The sequence below is a fragment of the Phymastichus coffea genome, unplaced genomic scaffold (assembly GCF_024137745.1).
Source record: "Phymastichus coffea isolate CEN01 unplaced genomic scaffold, Cenicafe_Pcof_1.1 PCOF00088, whole genome shotgun sequence".
NCBI classification, from domain to species: Eukaryota; Metazoa; Arthropoda; class Insecta; order Hymenoptera; family Eulophidae; genus Phymastichus; species Phymastichus coffea.
The window spans coordinates 164,181-182,591 of NW_026706899.1; the positions used below are offsets into that span (position 1 = coordinate 164,181).

At 40.0% G+C, this 18,411-nt stretch overlaps 1 protein-coding gene across 1 annotated transcript; it reads right to left on the reverse strand.

The window, feature by feature from the left end:
• Positions 1–16,210: 16,210 nt before the first annotated feature.
• On the reverse strand, positions 16,211–17,593 carry LOC131669210 (uncharacterized). The gene is made up of 2 exons (XM_058943944.1): positions 16,540–17,593; positions 16,211–16,422 (listed from the first exon to the last, which is right to left on the reverse strand). Exons 1-2 carry the CDS (start codon positions 17,591–17,593, stop codon positions 16,211–16,213), a joined length of 1,266 nt encoding a protein of 421 aa, XP_058799927.1.
• Between the last annotated feature and the right edge of the window lie 818 nt (positions 17,594–18,411).

An 18,411-nucleotide genomic window follows, 5' to 3' on the forward strand; every position in this document is an offset into this window, starting at 1 on the left:
TGTTTAGCTATGTCGCCTACGGCTTTTTGCAAGCGCACAATGTTATTACTCTCATTATATTCGAATTGTTTAGTAGAGTCTAAGTAACGTTTTTCAAACAGACACCATTCTAGTGGTTCATCGGTGAAATCTGGAAGTTCTTTTAAAAATGACGGGTGGTTTCCCGAACGCGAACCGTGTTCACTACTAGCAACGTCTCTGACCGCGCGCAAAGTTTTCATAATCGCTTGTACAATTGGAATACTCGATTCCTGGTTCGCAATCGCATTCGTACTTGCATATACGTTATCAGATAAATAATGACCACTGACCCGCTGATCAAGTGCCCCGTTACCTTGAACTTCATCTTGTTGTTCAACATAATGTTCGATGCGTTGAATATATAAGTCTGCATAGCGACTCACACACTTCGAGCGTATGAGGCAGATGTTACCGGCCGTCAAGCCTCACTGACGAGTCCAGCCGGTAGCATCGGGACGAAACGCTTTCTTCCTTACCGACCGCCGAGTGTGAGCCTGGCTACCTCACACCGCACCAAATCTTTTCCTGAGACACATCTCACGTCCAATCACGCATGCGCTCCGACGCGCATGCTCTACTTCCTATCTATACAGCCGCATTGGTTGAAGTTGAACAATCGATGATTGATTTGCAGGGTTATGCGTCTCATCCTTTGTGTTGTTTTCCGTGCGGCGTTTTGCGCTTTCTCCTTGCTCGCGGCAATTCTCGGACGCTTGCTACCTGCCGCTGCATTCGACGTTAGCCCTTGCCTTTTTCTTGGAGCCATTGATGCACTGTAAAACACCAAAACAAATCAGTTAAAATTAGATTGAGTTTATCACAATGATCACTAACTTTCAAAATTTACTCGTGGTACTACTTACTTCACCCTAGGCACCAATTTGTTCGAGATATGAGGAATTGAGTGACAGTGATTTAGAAATGAAAATCAGATTTATTTCAAACACAAAATGAGGCACTTGACTTATTATCGCTAGAGCTCGTCTGGTCTACGCACACCATTACACGAGCAGAGCATTTTTTATCTTCCACCAATGAGAAAACGTTCAAACTTGCCACACAACATCTCGCTCTCGCTTTCAATTGATAGAGGTGATGAGCTTTGACTGTGCCCTTGCAGGCTCAAGTCAAACACTAGATCGTGCCGCTTTATGGCTCGTGATATATTATATATCGATCATACCAATTTTTGGCTCATACAAATTAGCTTTGATCGCGCTTTTTCAAACGAGGATCGAAAGCTTGGATCGTGCCGATGTATGGCTCAAATGGTAATGGATGTTCGGTATCCATTGTCGATAATCAGCTTCTGATTATCACAGTGCATTTTAACGTCAATTTTTAGCGACATATGCATTTCTTACGAGCTCGAAGTATATGTGAGCAGCTTCAACTTGACAATAAATAAATTAACAAACCAAATAAAGAGGTTGAAAGTCAACGACAATTAAAATACGTTCTCTATGCTCGACTTTAAAATTCTCAATTAAATTCAGCAGCTCATCTCGTCATAATGCGCACTGAATATATAAATTCCGCTTAAATTAATTCTCGTTGACGATAAACTTATCAACTAATGAAATACATGCTATAAATGATCGTAATCTGATTAAAAATCCTACTAACAAGTGTATGATATACTTAAATACTTCATATAATCTAATTTTGCTAAATCTTAACTTCTAAAATAATCTCTATTCGCAGTCCTTTGTACATTAGCTTCATTCTTCAAGAGCCAATCTCAAATTTTCGTTCGAGGACGAACTAAGAATTGGTATATAAAAAAACTATAACTTTTTCGGTGTACTAACTAATGCTATTTTTAGTTTATTGAATATCTCAAAACAATAGAATCTGGGTGCTAACTGTTAAGACCTAATAATGATCGGATACACCATTCTGACTGTTATAAGTCTTGGGTACTGTGCGCCAGCACCTAGATAAGATGTGCAGTAAAACCTACAGAAATCCGTTAAAAAACAATTAATTTATGCACTAATCCACAGTTGGTCAATCAACATTTCCAAACACTGGAGAACTTAACAGACATAACTATCATTACTGATCAGATGTCAATCCGCACTGGCATAGGACAATTGATAATCAACATCGTTGGAGTTTGAACTTTCGTGTGGCGTTGTAAATGGTTATCAAATTGGTCTTTACTTGTTTAACGGTAATGTAAACCAACACAATTTTTAAGAGACCATTTACCTGGCTTGCTTGAAGATATCGATTTGGAGATCAAACTTAGAATGTAGGTGTAATTAGATGGTGCACCACCACATTTTACACGGATTCTGAAAACTTTTCTTAACGAACGGTACCTAAATCGATGGATTGGACGTGGAGGTCCAGTTGCATGGCCTCCTAACTCGCCTAACCTGACTTCACAGGTGAAGATAGAAGTCAGGACTTCTATCTTTGGGGATATTTGAAAAATACTTGTAATGAGCAGCAGCCAATGACACGAGAAGATAATGATGGAACTCATGCGAAGAGCTTCTGCGGCAATTCCAAGAAATGTTTTACTTTCCACTGTAACACATTTTTTCAGAAGAATTCAACTGTGTATCGGGGCAAACGCCCGTCAGTTTGAGCATATACTCAAGGATTAATTTCAAAACATAAAGTGAGAGATAAGGGGACTCATGCTAATTAAGCACCCCATCGTGAGAAGCAAGGGGACTTACGCTAATCAAGCACCTCAAAGGAAACAAACCTTACTATATCCACGTCATTGTTTTTGGGTAACGCTAAAAGTAAGGACAACTTTTTTATGGTCTACATTTTCAAGGTTATTATAACATTGGGGTTGTTGTTTATTAGAAAAGACTAGCAAATAGCAACCACACCTTGAAAATAAAGTTCAAGATCAAATATAAGTTTACAATTAGATGGACCCCTTTGTCCTGAACAACTTTTGTCTGAAACATTTTTCTGTATCGAACCACAATTTTGAGATATTTCACATAATAGATTAAAATCTGTCACCATGTACATTGTTTATACAACTATGTCCAAGATGCTCGGCACTGCCGATTATGAATCTTGGGCATAGTTGTATAAACGATAAAGATGCAATGCGACTTCATGAAAATGAAATTTTTTGTAGCCTCATCGGATTCTCATCACTGCATTGATTGCTATGATTGCTATTGACGCGCATCTTTGAGGTGGCGTTTGTTGGGTGCTGGAGGTGACTTTTGATATGACGAGGGTGAGTTGGGACGATTTTTGTGTGTTGAGGGAGTGCCGGGAAGGGGGGGGTATCGTTGGCTTTGGCGAGACCCGATGATATGGCGACCACGTGGAACTCAAATTTAGCCAGGCGGGCTTGCGCTTGGAGAAAAAATTCGTCGCGCTCTTTCTGGTGGCGATTCAAACTATTTTGCAGCTTGGCTGAACAGGGGGGGAATTTTCAGATGAGGAGAAAGACCGATCTCAGGTGTAGTGGAGGCGGCTTCTGTTGTCGAGGAGCCCTGGGAAGACTCAAGTGGCTAGAAGTCCTCGGTCTCCATGTTGTCCATGTTGGATATGGTACGGCTCCGAGGGAGCAGTACAGATGGAGTAAGAGTTTTTGAACCTAGGGATCCTAGAGAGAGAGTGTAAGGCGAAAGGAGAAAGAAAAGTTGAGAGAGGAAAGCTGTTTGGGAATTTTTTGGTTAGGATATTGGTAGGATGGTAGGTTAGGTTATGGCTCTTATGAGAGCCGATTTTAACATTGGGTTCTGCCTGCGAGAGGAGAGTAAGCTGAAAGGTGAGATAGAAAAGATAAATTTCATGCATGAGCGTGTAATAATAGCCCTGAAAAGGACTGTGTATATGTTTTGTCACTGTCGAGGAGCGAGCGCAACGCTGCGTACAACCGCCGTAAATAATGGTTAAGAGGAGATTGTCTCTGCCTGTAACTATCAAATTTTAATAAATATATTAGCCATAAAGTAAACAAATCAAAATTAAATATGTTAATAATAAACATTAAGGTTATATTTACATCCAATATCCCCTTATAAAAAAGTGATGGATGCCATATTGGAGCATTTTATTCGTGATCTAATTGGGTGAAACATAGTTACGTGATATGTTGTTATGGCAGCAAATATGCATGTCGATGTAATTTCGAGTTGTGATTTTAGTAATAGAAATTTATTTTATCACAATTGATACGGATATTTTTAAAGGTAATGAAAATAAAAAAAGTATGTTTACACTCATTTTATAAAACTAGCAGCGAGTAAATCGTTTGGTAAAAGCGAGAGGTTATTGTGCTTTGGAATTATTCTGATAATATGATATTTGAACGTGTAAGATTGAAAAAATTTTTGTAATATCGTAATCTATATTAAAAGAGTAGGATAAACGTTTAATAGTAATTTGATCTATATAACTGAAAAGAACTATAGAGATTGTTTATGTCCGTTTTCGATATATTAATTCATGAATTTAGAATACGCGAAACTATTTTACTAATACAAGTTTTCCACTATGACAGGTGTTTTGTAATAAAAATTGAATAATCCACCTTTGAAAAAAGGAATTTCTTGCGTTAAATACTGTTGCGGTCGAGCCCCGGTTGGTGCCGCCACCGGCGAGCCGAAATCATCAGCAGAGGAAGCGACTCCGTTTCGGATTAGCCGACTTAGGGAACAGAGGCTTAGGGGGATGAGTGGGTAACCATCCGCTCTATCTGATTCTCACTAAGCGGCTCAGGCGAATTAATCCACGGCCTGGCGGCCTATATATAAAGTCGTTCATCGGTGCACTGGATTGAGTACCAGCTTGACTGCTGCCCATCGTCGAGCCGGTCACAAGCATCATCATTTGCAAGTCGATACCATCGTTCGCCAAGCTACACCGTCATCCACCGAGGAACATCACCGCCCGCTGAGCCGAGATGCATCGCCGTGTATGAGTCAGCCACTTTTCTCGAGCAGGCTTGAACTGCTTGTGACGCTCACAGCCCCCGGCATGGACAAGCTGCGACATCACCTGTACACCGTTATCCGTATTATAAAATAAAGAAGTCTTTGCGTCAAAGAAAAATTCAAACTTGGAGTGATCTCGCGCGTTACCCTGCCGTTTCCTCTATCCGTAACGTTGGCGAGTGTGACTGCACTCACAAACATTAGCCAAAATATGTTAATTTATATGACAACAAATGAAAAAGTATATGGAAACGGGCGAAGCACGTTTGATGTCGCTAGTAAACTAAAGAGTATAAATTAAAGTAAAATCGCTGTAGTTGATGTTCATTGTCAATAATAAGTAATGCAGCGATAATTAATTATCACTATATTGTGTTAGAAAGCTCGATCAGTGGCATCGGCACATTTTCAATCGGAAACGTATATATACTCGGCACTGACCGAGGACTCCAAGCAGCCGACGCAACCTAAACATATAGGAATCTAGTGTCCAAATTTCTAGGGGCCCTGAGAGCAATTTTACAAGCGGTAACGCTGGCATTGCTAGCAATAGTGGCAATGGCTCGTGACAAGTCACAAGAGTAACTTTCGGTCTATCATTGCGTTAAAATTCAAGTTATTTTCATGTCAGAATCATTGTGTAAATGCCCAAGGGTGTTCACAGAACGATTCTGACACTTAAAAATGACATGAATTCTGACACCACGACACGTTGAAGAAGGATATGTCATGAGCCACTGCGCAGCAAGCCATGCGCAGGTGATTTCTAGGGTTTTCTAAGGGAAGCGTATTTTGAATACAAAATGATAAAAATGAAAATAAACAAAAATCAAAGATTTCTAGAGGAACAACAACAAAATTGAGAAATGGAAATAAAGGTCTGATCGTTAAAGCTTAACGAAGCATGTGCTAATATTGCAGCAAGGATGTTATCTTCGATTATAGAAGAAGAACAAAGAAAAGCCTTTGCATTGAATTATAATAATATAAATTGAATTATATTTTTAAATATCGTCAAAGACAATTTATTAGTTGTATATCAAAACAAGCATTAAGTTGTGTATCAAAATAATAGCTATACTAATATATTTAACTGTCAATGAAAATGAATTGTCAATTTCTGCTTATTGAATTAATTCTTCAAAAGAGCACGTTTTTTAATCAACACATAATTTGAGAACGGTATAAATCTTTCAATTAAAGAAACCAAACCAATTAAAATGCTTTTGATGGAGAAGATGCTGCTGCAGTATACTTTCTTTTTCCAAATGTGGTGGCTTCTTACTTTAATAATTTTTTTATACATTACAGTTTTCTTTTAAACAACAAATGTAGTTTTTTTTATCATAGAATAAATGTAGTAAACAATTATTTCAGAAAATAAAGTAATAATTTAAGACAGCATTGTTACGTCGTCACATATATCGGCTGCGCGCGCGGCCAACACTATTAAATATTTAAATTCATCCGGCGTTGGCGGGCTTTTATGAGCGTAGCGACGGCAGCACTGTCTGGACAAGTCCGCTTTGCTCATGCGCGAGTTCGTTTCGGCGGGCAGTAGCAACCGACCTTTCAACCGTGAAACACGTGGGTTTCGATAGTCAACGTACGATCAGGTTTCTAAGGGTTTCCAGGAAATAAGACGCAACAAAACGTATTACGCAACCGGGTCTATTCTCTTCGATAACTTCTGTCCGTCTTCTGCCGTTTAAAAAAAGGTGTGCTGAGTGCTGAGTGAGTGTGAAGGCAATTGCGCCTAGCTGTTACAGCCTTCTTCTCGTGCGTAAGCGGCTAAATGCCCGACGCACGAGACATTCACCCTCTCCGGTATCATCGCCCTTGCGGCATTCAAGGGAGTCTCACACGAGCTCCTGTGAGGTCAAATTATCGAAACGACCCAGGCAGAAAAATGATTGATTTAAAAAAAAATATACCATTAGCTTCGTCTTAATTTGTACCATTCGAAAATTCCTTTTTTGGAATTTGTACCCCCCCCCCCCCCCCCAATGTTAAAAAAAAGCGAAAAAACGATATTTCGGAAAACTCATGGTCCTGGCAGAAAGATGATAGATATCTTAAAAGAAAAAAATACCACTCGTTTCATTTTAATTTGTACCATCAGCTATTAGTACCTATTAATACAGCTGTATTAATTAATAGGAATGGGTTATTTTCTGAAATAACCCATTCCTATTAATGCAGCTCTTAATTAATACAGAAATAAAAATTTAGATAATTTTGAATAGTCCAAATAAATGTAAAGCTATTTACTTAAAATTTTTTAAGAAAATTCACCATTTTTCTGCCAGGATCACAAATTTTATTAATTTTTTGCATTTTACTGTGTTTCTTTGAAAAACGCTGTATAATTCAAATTCTACAGGGGTACAAATTATATTTTTGGATTTCGTAGATGGTACAAATTAAGAAGAAGACATTCATAATCTTTTACATTAAAATTTCACGATTTTTCCGCCGAGAAAAGAGATTTTCCGTAGTGCGGAAGACATGAAATTAGAATCATCGAATTAGACTACGAATTAATTTTTTTCTCAATATTTTCGAGGGGTTCAAATTCCAAAATAACTATTTTTCAAATGGTACTGATTAAGGCAAGGCAGGTGGGGTATTTTGTTTTAGGAAATAAATATTTTTCCTATCAGAGTTTCCTACTTTATCATCAGTAATCAGCTGTTTTTGCGGATGTATGAGTTTAAGAACACACGTTAACTTAGGACTTTGTATATTAACATGTCTAATTAAATTTTAGAGTGTAAAAATTACAATAAAACTATTTTCAGTTGGTAAAATTTAAGTAAAGCTAGAAATATATTTTTTTCTTAAGAAATAAAAGATTTTCCTGTAAAATTTATCAGTATTACAATCGCACAAAAAACATTGTATTATTCAAATTCTACAAGGATACAAATTTTTTTTATGTACGAGTATTTTTTAGATGGTACAAATTAAGAAGAAGGCATTCATATATTTTGTTTTTTTAAATCGCATATTTTTCTGCTGGAAGATAGATTTGTAAGATTAATTGAGTTGCTGCGCGGGAAACGCTGGCTGAAACTGGATTCCCGCTCTGCTTCTCGTGTCGAGCCCAAGGTCCCTTATGCGCTTTGCGCCCGTAAGATTTTCGCCGGCAAAATCGCTGAATAAGGTCGAGTCGGAGAGAAGTAAATGCGCTGATTGCGAAATGCACTTGTTTATTTACAGTTTATTGCAGCAGTTGGGTAGTAAGAATACAACTCCGAATGCCACAGCTGTGGACGCAGCGAGACGAAACAGAAAAAAGACGGCTAAGGCGCAGAAGAGCAAATCCTCGCTAGCAGGAGCGCGGAAAAAGGCTAGCTACACGTGGCTAGAGCGCCGAGCCGTGACTACTTGATCCTCTTCATATTCCGCGCCGAGCGCTACTTCCAGTCCGCTCGCGGTGCGAGCACTTGCTTGCGCGGTTGGCGACGAGGCAGGGAAGTGCTGCCTCCTGGTGGCGCGAGTTGTCTGGCCGGTAAAGACGCCACAGCCACTCCCCCTCTGGAGGTTGCCTGGTCTGAGGGCAACTCTTGTTCTGGGACCCGATGGGATGTTGGCTCCAGCGGCGAGAAGCGGACACGCCTGGGCGGTAAGGGTACCGGCTGCCGCAGGTCGTCGGCGATGTAACCAGCTACCAGAAGCGAAGTGGAGACCGTTGCTGGTCTGCCATCCACGTCGATGGTATATCTGCAGTCGTCAAGCCTCTTGATGACTTTGTGTGGGCCCGTGTACGGTGGAGAGAGCGGTAGCTGGACTGCGGCCACCCGCTTCAAGACGTGTAAGCAGGTGCGAAGATCTTGATGCATAAAAACTTTCGTTTTGATGTGGTGCGCTGTGGGCGTAGGCTGCACTGCGCGGAAGTGGTCTCACAGCGAGTCCAAAAACGAGCTAGAAGAGATAGGCCGGTCGTCCTTAACGAAAAACCCTCCTGGCACTCTGAGCGAGATGCCAAAAAGCAGGTCCGATGGTGACGCTCCGAGGTCCGGCTTGAAGGCTGTGCGAAGTCCCAGTAGTACGGTTGGAAGAATATCCAACCACGGCACGGCAGTGTGGCAGGTTAGCGCAGCTTTTAGCGTACGGTGCCACCTCTCTACCATACCATTTCCTTGCGGGTCGTAAGGCGTTGTTTTGATACGGGTTGATCCAATCAGATGAGCTAAGGCAGTAAAGAGTGCTGACTCAAACTGCGGACCCTGGCGTGCCGAAAACGGAGATCCACTCCCTGTAAAAAGCTGACGCAACTGTCTCCGCGGACATATCCTTTAGCGGAATTGCGTGCGGCCAATGAGTGAAGCGGTCTATGATCGTCAAACAGTCTGTGCTCCCTTACCAAGGGCATGACAATGAGATCGAGGTAGAGGTGGCTGAAGCACGCCTCAGGTACTTTAATGTAGTTTTGTTGGTTGCGGGTGTGACGGGGAATTTTAGAGCGCTGACACGGAATGCCGTGTCATGACATGCGCTGACACTGATTTGCCTGCAGGTTTCTCGACCGCCTGGATGTGAAGGTCCATGTTTGATGTGATGGCGAAAGTAGTTTACTGCGCCAAGAAAACGCTTGAGTTCCCAAATCGTGTGCGGCCTGGGGTAGTTTAGGGATCGGCGATTATCTCAAAATGAATCGATTATCAAAAATCGATTTAAGCAGGTAATCGATATCAAATAATCGATTTTTGATCAAAATAATCGAATAATTGATTGAAAATCGATTATTTGAAATTTAAATTTCCCGCTTCCCGAAGAAAAGGCCGAGATTTTATATTTTTTTTAATTAGCAAAAATTATTTATGACGCCGGATAGTGATGAAAATGATGCCTAATTTAAGGAAATTAAAAAGTTACATAGTGAAATTTGTATTTTTTCATTATATATTAAATAAAAAAATGCTTATTTTTCAAAAACATTTTGACATATATCGAAGTGGTTTACGCAGCTTACTCTGGCTTTTATAGAAATCTTTTCTTCTTGTATATAGTTCAATGTAAGTCCAAAATTCTAGTTAATCTTTCTGACTTGAAACTGAAAAAAATAATAAAAAAAAATATATATATATTTTCATATAAGCGTTATTATATAGTATAGAGGATGCCCATCAAGGGACAAACGTTTTCTTTAGTGAAATTTCCTGAGGAATCCAACCAAACACTCAAATTTAAAAAAAATTGTATCGTACACTGTCAAATCCTTAATTATATGTACATACATCATTTCTTGGTATACCCAATGCATAATTTATATTTTTTATATTTTTTGTGAACACTTTCAAAGAAAAATAACAACTTTTGCTCGTATATTCCTATATCTAAAAGCACTCCTTCATGTCTAGAAAAAAGATTGAAAATTGAAAACTTTGAAAAAATTCAAAAAATTCCAATTTTTAAAGGCTTACTGTGGCTTGGGTTTTGAATTTAAAAATCTGAGAAAAATCAGGCATACTCTGAGGTGGATAAGAAACGTTTTCATGCAAAAAAAATTGAAATAAAAATTTTGACTTGTTGAGTAGACGTGAAATTACCCGTACCCGTGAAATTATACGTACAAAGTTGACTCAAACGTTCAAATTAAAGTCAATTCAGCATTTTTAGAAACAAGCAATAAATGCAAATGAGCGATGATATGATAAAAACAGGGGAATAAAGGAATAAAGGATAACACACACTCTTCATACGTAAAGAGAAAAGGTATAATTATTAATTTATCTACAAATAAAAAATAACCATACCAACTAAAAAATTAACACAATTACTTAGTCCAACATACAACATGAATGATATGGTACATGAAGAATGAAAATGTATAGAATGCAATATGCTAATGATCTAGATCAAATAAATTAATTGTTATTAATTATTAATTATATTAATTGTTATTATATAATTAAAACTACGAAAAACGAACTCTCAAAACCAATGCACCAACCCAAAGAAGCTTAAAAATGTAAGCATATTCAAGTGTTTACCAGTCATCCGATTACGGTATCGTTTTTAATATTTCCCGCGAAAGAAAATAGCCTTTCAGAGGGTATAGACGTTGGTATGATTGATAGTCTAGCCAACGCTATTTTGCTTAATTTAGGGTAAGCTATTAGCTGTGTTTTCCAGAAAGTGAAGACATTCAAATTTTTGTCATCGCAAAGCGGTGCCTGGAGATACTGGGTCAATTCCATGTGAAGGCCTTGCTTATCTTTCGAAAAGTCACAATTTTCTGCTTATTTGTGGTCTTTATTTAATAAAAATTTGTGATGAATCCAAACATCCATACAATTATTCTGATTCTGAGTTGAATTTTCAACTACTGCTCTTTGTAAATTGTCCTTTGAACCCATTGTGCTTTTGATCAATTGAGTGTTTATTTTACGAATGGCTGTTGCTGCCAATATTTTTTGTTGGAAGTGAACTTTCTTGAATCGCCGATCTAGTATTGTTGCAGCAGCAAAATTATAATTTTGCTCTAAATCGGAAAATCTTATTCTAATATTTGTTAAAACTTTGAGCTTAAATCCAGTACCTACAGCAGTCGTAGGTATGTAGTTTTCTATACATCCTTTCGTACAATTAATAAGTGGAATAACTAAATTGATAGTAGCCATTTTTTCGCCACTCAAATTTTGTATTAATTGCCTGATGGGCAACATTATGTTTAAGCAGTCTTGCAAAATTGCAACCTCAGCTTTTGAAATCATCTCCATGCTATTTTTTAGTTCTTTCAGCACAGGATGCATGTAATCATGTAAAACTAGATGCCTTTCAATCATATCGATTTTACTCGTAAATCTCGTTTTTACATCTTGAATCAATTTTCGTTAACTAAACCTTCTTTCTTTTTCTTTTCAATAGCTTCTTGCTGCAATTTTCGTAGTGTATCCGATGCTGGCACGCACTTCTTTACTGCTGTAACGATTGATTTTACATTCGATATTATTTCATTCAGCTGTTCTTCGCCGTTCAAAGAATCTGGTAAAATATGATTAGCGGTGTGTGCCTTGCAAGTGATGTGTCTTGATTCACCAACGATGTCAATACCTCCTTTCACAACATTAGCACCTGCGTCCGTGATCAAAGCTAAAATTTTATCAATAGGTACGCCAAAATCATTAAAAATATCTCTCAAAGACTTTTCAATATTTTCTGCTGTATGGCGGTGATCTAGGGGCACACATCCTAAGCGGACGCTTGTAATTTCATTACTTGAATTTTCTTCATCTAAAAAATGAATGGTTACTCCTAAATAACTTTGTGTGCACTTGTCGGTCCAAAGATCAGCTGTTACGCAGTAAAAGTCTATATTACTCAACTTTTCAACCGTTTTTTGCTTCATTAGTTCAAATTTTAACTCCATTTTATTTGTCATGGTTTTTGCTGAAGGAACGTTATACAGTGGAGCAACTTTTTTCATGAATGCTAGAAAACCTTCGCTTTCCACCATTGACAACGGTCGCATATCTCGACACAACATAAATAAAAGCGAATTGGTTACTTCATCACATAAAGGCCCACCTGTAAATATTTATGTACACATGATTGTATTGTATTACGTGCTTTGCAATTTGCATTCGCTACTCCAAGTATCTTACCTTTCATTGATTCCACCTTTTTTAAAGCATCACGAATAGTCTGAAAATAAATAAATGTTTGTTGTACCATGTTCAAATTTAATTAAGTTTATTTCTATTTGAGAAAAAAGTTATGCACTGTAACGGGGGTGAAACCGTTTAATTATTATATTCGCGCGATTATATTAAAAGGACACGCGTAATTATCAATGCTCACTACTTATCCGGGAGAGCACGAGAAAGTATGCGTCAGTCAACCAATAATTATTAATAACCTATACTAAAATGAGTGGAAGCTATGAGGTAAAAGCGGATCGAAAAACACTTGTTAGTAATATGAATGGTATCCTTTATTATTCCTCAAAATTTACAAAAGGTCGGCCCGCGCGTTTGTTTACATGAACGCTCGCTCGTCGACAACACGCTTTGCCGGTACGCTCGCTGTTCTTTGTTAATAGAGACGCTGTTACATGCACGCATCGAATGTTAGAATCAGATTATTATTCATATGAGCGCGATCGCGAGATTAAGCTGGCCAGCTTACCTTATACTTGCAGACGATCGGAGAAAAACAACGACAACTCGCACAGCACGGAACAGTCTTTTTATTGTTTTGTTTTTGCTCGCGGGTCGCGAATGCGCGCACGGAGTGGTTTCGCCCTCGATGGCGAAACCTCACACACACTCTTTGGATGGCACGTGCTCCCTTTCCTCTGCAGACGAGCAGCTCCTCGTGATCGGCGGACACAGCTAGCTGGCACTTGTCGTTCTCGTCGAGTTTCGATATTTTGCGGCACGTGAATCGGTAGCTCAAAATAAAGGCGGGCGGACACTATGATGGACTAAGCTTCACTGGTTCAAATTCGGTCGCGCGCGTTCCGTCTGCTCGCGTGCCGAATTCCTTCGTTACCTATTTTGTCCCCCCGGCAGGTGCTGCCCTCACAGGCAGCAATTAAGCTAAATAGTCAGCGCTAATTTGACGTTTACCGTCACAGCACTCACAATATTCGTTGATGTGCGAGGTGTTTTCAAAGGTGGATCCAAGTAAGATTTGTTTGCTTCAACGTCATTTAATGACCTTTTCAACATACTGTTTCCTGCTTTATTTTCTATTCCATCTGTTTTTGAACTTTTTGAAGTTTTCGTTAAAGTTTTACAAAACAAAGGGTGTGTCTTTAGATGATTCAGCATATTAGTGGTGTTTTGCAAATACTTTATATCTTCTTGGCAGTGAAAACATTTTAAGTATTCAACTCCATCTTTTAGATATTTCTCGCAGTGTTTCCAAATCACACTTCTTGATTTACCCCTGAAATATGATTTATCTTATTATTATGTTATATTTTTTCAATTTATCTTTTGATAATCTTTCAATAATGCTATACAAACTTTGGTGTGGTAGTTATAGAAGGTTCCTTATTAGTGCCACTGATATCGACACTATTCTGAGATTTATCTACACTATGAAATGCATTGCTGTCTGCAGTAAAATTATTGGTTGGAAGATCAGATGTGTCAGAATGTGATGTACTTGGCGTATTTTGACTAGGAATATTACATCCACCTTTGTTGGAATGAAAAATTGAGTAAACAGAATCTGGTAGCTTATTGGGTTTAGTACGTGCTCCATTCTCATCCCACGTTCCATCACATTTCAAGTCAACAGCATCGCTATAAAAGTAACAATTTTATGTAATTATATTCAATTTATATGGAAATAAAATTAAAAAAATCTTGAACATACTAATCAACATTATCAATAGATCTCCACAAATATTTCAGTTTTTGTCCTTCAAGCAAAAGATTTTCTTTGACATACAATTTTAATAAGTGATCATTACCTGAAATATGCAATTGCATTCTCTAAGTCCATGTAATGCTCAAAAGTATTTGATAATTACAAAACATAATTCACAACTCACTCTTGTATCTCACATAATCCCTTAAACACAAATCATCAATACTAATTTTTTGAGAAGAGGGCTTGTTTATTTTCACCCAAATCAAGAATCGTCTGTGTGATGTCGGGGACTGATTGGGAGATCGATCAGCTACAAACAAATTTTGAAAATTAATACACGAAAAGTGAATATAAACAAACATACAGATTCGCCTAGTATACTCCATAAACCGACAATATAACCTCAAAGTATTAAACGACAATATAAACTCAGTCTGAACTTTCAAATTCAGATTAAAAGCTCGCGCACTTAAAAAGTCTTGAATCGCATTTTCATATTATAATGGTACATGAAAAGAAGGTTATTATAATTTTTCACACTCACGCTGAAAGGGGCTACTAGGAAAATCTTCAGAGTTTTCACTGCGTGCATAATATGATTTTGGGTCATCAACATCATCGTTATAACTCATTGTGTACAATAAAACAATGAAAGTCTAGCTTATTTTTACTTTAAAAACGATAGCAAACTGAATTGAAGTGCCGAGCATTACTGCTGTGGATGATTTCAAGAGTCAACTGCCGAAGTGAGTAACAGCAACAACGTTCGGATTTCCATTCCGCGATTGAACTCGCTGGTCGCGGGCGCGCACGCGCCCACCTACACAGACACACACACAAAGACATAGTTTCGTATAGTCAATGAATTAAATTTTTTATCAAAGAAATATCAAGCGTAGAATACTGCATTAATTGCTTTATTTATAAATTCAATTAAGTAAAAAGAATCCATTTATTAATTATTTTTTCATATTTTTACTTTGATTTAGATTGAGATTAAGGTTCAGAGAATGACTGGCAGCCTATTGAAATCTTTGTACAATTGATATTCTAATTCTGTCATCGTAGAAATTGTAATTGATCCTGCTCTCAATTTTTCCAAAATCCTCAAGTAAAACCCTTTCAAATAATCGTACATCAGGGTTACGAATAGCAGTGAAAATGAATTTAAAAATTAATTTTGGAGTAAAAAATAGGAAAAAAAATGCGCCTACATGGAGAGGAATCATATGTACATACGTGTATACATATATTCAACTTTCAATATATCAGATTCTTTTCTCTACGTATATTTATTGTATTACTTACGGTTTGGCTTTACGCATGGGTGCAAGTACTTGTTCTTGCAGCTTTCTTGAACGACATGCTCCAAACATAATTCTTTTAATTGTCCTGGTGTATAATTTTTAGGATTATGCATTTTTAGTACCTCTTCAATAGAAAAAAATATCTGGTTGAACATTTCTTTTTCTTCGAATCGGGTGAAGTCCAATCCCGTGCAACCAGCGAGTAATGCCAGACGATTTGGCATTATCTTAATATTTTTGTAATTTGACAAATATATTTCTTACGACTTCTTAAAGAAATCGAAGCTCGATTGACTGTAGTTCTCAAGAGTGTACGTGCCGAATGTTGACTGTCGAATGTTCCAAGATAAACGCGTGCAGAAAAAAAACAAACGACAGTTTTGAGATGAAATTCGTAGAGCTCACGGATTCGCGCGCGTTGGCTCCAGCAATACACATGCACATGTAGACGTCAGATTTATTTAGAATTAACCAACAGTTGGTACAGAAGAAAATGATTCACACGTGGTACATAAATCGATTTCGAGTAGGCAGGTAATCGAGAAAATAATCGAGAAAATAATCGATTATCGGAAGAAATAATCGAATGTTTCCTAAGTAATCGAATTTAATCGCCGATCCCTAGGGTAGTTGACGATAGTATCGACTTTGGCTTCCGGAGGCCTCAAAACCGGCAGCGTTAATAGTGAAACCCAAAAAGGAGACCTCCTTCTTGGCGAAGACGCATTTAAGCCAGTTAATGCGTAGCTTGCTGGAGAGCAGTGCATCAAAAACTGCGCGAAGGTGCTCCAAGTGCTCTTCGATGCTCGCAGAGGCGATTAGCAGCGGCATACCTAAAAATTCGAATAGCCCGAAAGGCGTGGTCACTGCAGTCTTCGGCACGTCTTCCTCTGCTACCGGGATCTAGAAATATGCCCGTTTTAGATCGATGGTCGAGAAGACGCGTTTACCGTGTAGCTGCAGCAGCAAGTCGACGATGCGTGGAATCGAGTACCGGTCCGGCACCGTTTGCGCGTTGAAGTTGCGATAATCGCCTGTTACCTGAAACTTAGAGGAGCTGGCTTTGACGATGTGCAACGGGCTCGCGTAAGGGCTCTTAGAGGGCCTAACAATGCCCAGTTGCTGCAACTGAGTGAATTCGGCCTTGGCGGCCTTGAGTTTTTCTCCCAAGAGCTGGCGTGGCCTGAAGAAGACGGGCGGTCCCAGCGTCAATATGTGATGCTTGACAGCAGCCGTTGGGCCGGTACTACAGTCGTTGATGGCAGCGAAGCGGTTGCTGTACTGCTCGACGAGCGCCTTCACGGCTTTCTCGTGTGCAGGCGAGGCTGACGGCGGTGGAGAGAGTATCGAAATCGAGTGTACGGAGACTTTCTTGAGCTCTCCCGGGATTGAACGTAGCGAGGACTCGTCGATGAGGCGCCGTCGTTTGAGATCCGGCAGGAGACCGTAGAATGCCAGGAAGTCAGCACCTAGAATGGGCGTTTTGACTTCCGCCACTATAAAGGACCACACGAGCTTGCGGTCGAGGCCCAAGTTAATTTGAGCTGTGTGCCGCCCATAAGTTTGGATGGACGATCCATTAGCAGCAGCGAGTGTCGGTCCACCATACGGCAGGGCCGAGGCGTAAGTGGCGTGAGGCAACGTCGAGACGATGGATCCGCTGTCGACCAGGAAGCGCGTGCCGGAGGAGCGGTCCATTACATGGAGCTGGTTTTCAAACCAGCAGTTGGCGCTTGAGGGGTGAGCGGTGCTGAGGCTGCTGCAAGGTGCTCGGCCAGGCAGCAGCGTTAGCCACGGTAGATTGCACCTGGAGGCGGCAGCGCCGAACCTGTTATGGTAGTAACAGATTCCGTTGGCGTGGGGCCTAGGTCTGGACTGCGAACGGCTGCTGCGCTGAGTAGCTGTGCTTTGCTGAGCGGGTCCACTGGATGTGTTAGTCAGGCTGCTCACTCTAATGAGAATTTCGCGCGACACCGAAATTAATTCAGAAAGTAAAGTTCTCATTTCTGAGGAATCCGGAGCGCGGTGTTGCGTCGCTTGGATGGACGGAGCGTCGATGCTGAGAGTAGCCGACGACGTGTTGAAGTCCAAAATTGCGTCGGCAGCGTCAAGGAGCTCCTACAGGGTGCACTTGGTCTTGAAAATCTTCAAGGTGTTGCGGGCGTGTTGCGGCAAAAGCGTGAGCCACCTGGTTTTAAGTAAATCCTCCGTAGCGTTGTTACCGGCGAGCTCGGCCATCTGCCTATAAAGCTGCGACGGTTTCTTATCGCCAAGCTGCATGCACGTGAGCATCTGCTCGAGCTACTTTACAGCCGAATCCGCAAGACGCTCAAGGATTCGCGACTTGAGTACCTCGTATTTATTTTGCGCAGGAGGGTTGCGGATGATATTGGCTACCTCGTCGAGAGCCACGTGGTCCAGGGCTCGGATTACCAAATTGAATTTCGAGTCGTCGCTCTTGATGCGACTGATGTTGAAATCTGCTTCAACTTTGTAGAACCAAAGCTTTGCTCTCCCCGGCTAAAAATCCGGAAGCCGGCACTTGGTGACCGAGGCCACATCATCCTCAGCTCCAGACATAACGTCGTCGTCGAAATTTAATGCACGAGCTGACGAAGCGAGCTGTAGGCGCGCCGAAGGACGGAACGGGAGGGTGTTGCGAAGAATCATCGGGTTAGGCGTGAAATCACCAGAACTGCCCGAGAGCTCGTTAAACTCCTCGCTTAAAGTCGAGTTGAGGTCAACCGAGTAATCCCAGCGCGGTGTGTCGACCAGCGTCAACTCGCTTGAGCCTGTTGCTTCTTGCTCAAAGTCGGGGCTTG

Bases quoted from the DNA above. Each gene is read 5' to 3' on its own strand.
- LOC131669210 (XM_058943944.1), bottom strand. From the start codon at position 17,593: ATGAGAACTTTACTTTCTGAATTAATTTCGGTGTCGCGCGAAATTCTC. The intron at 16,423-16,539 runs GTAAACGCGTCT...TCGAATTTTTAG, and splicing joins CTTGCTGCTGCAGCTACACG to GTATGCCGCTGCTAATCGCC.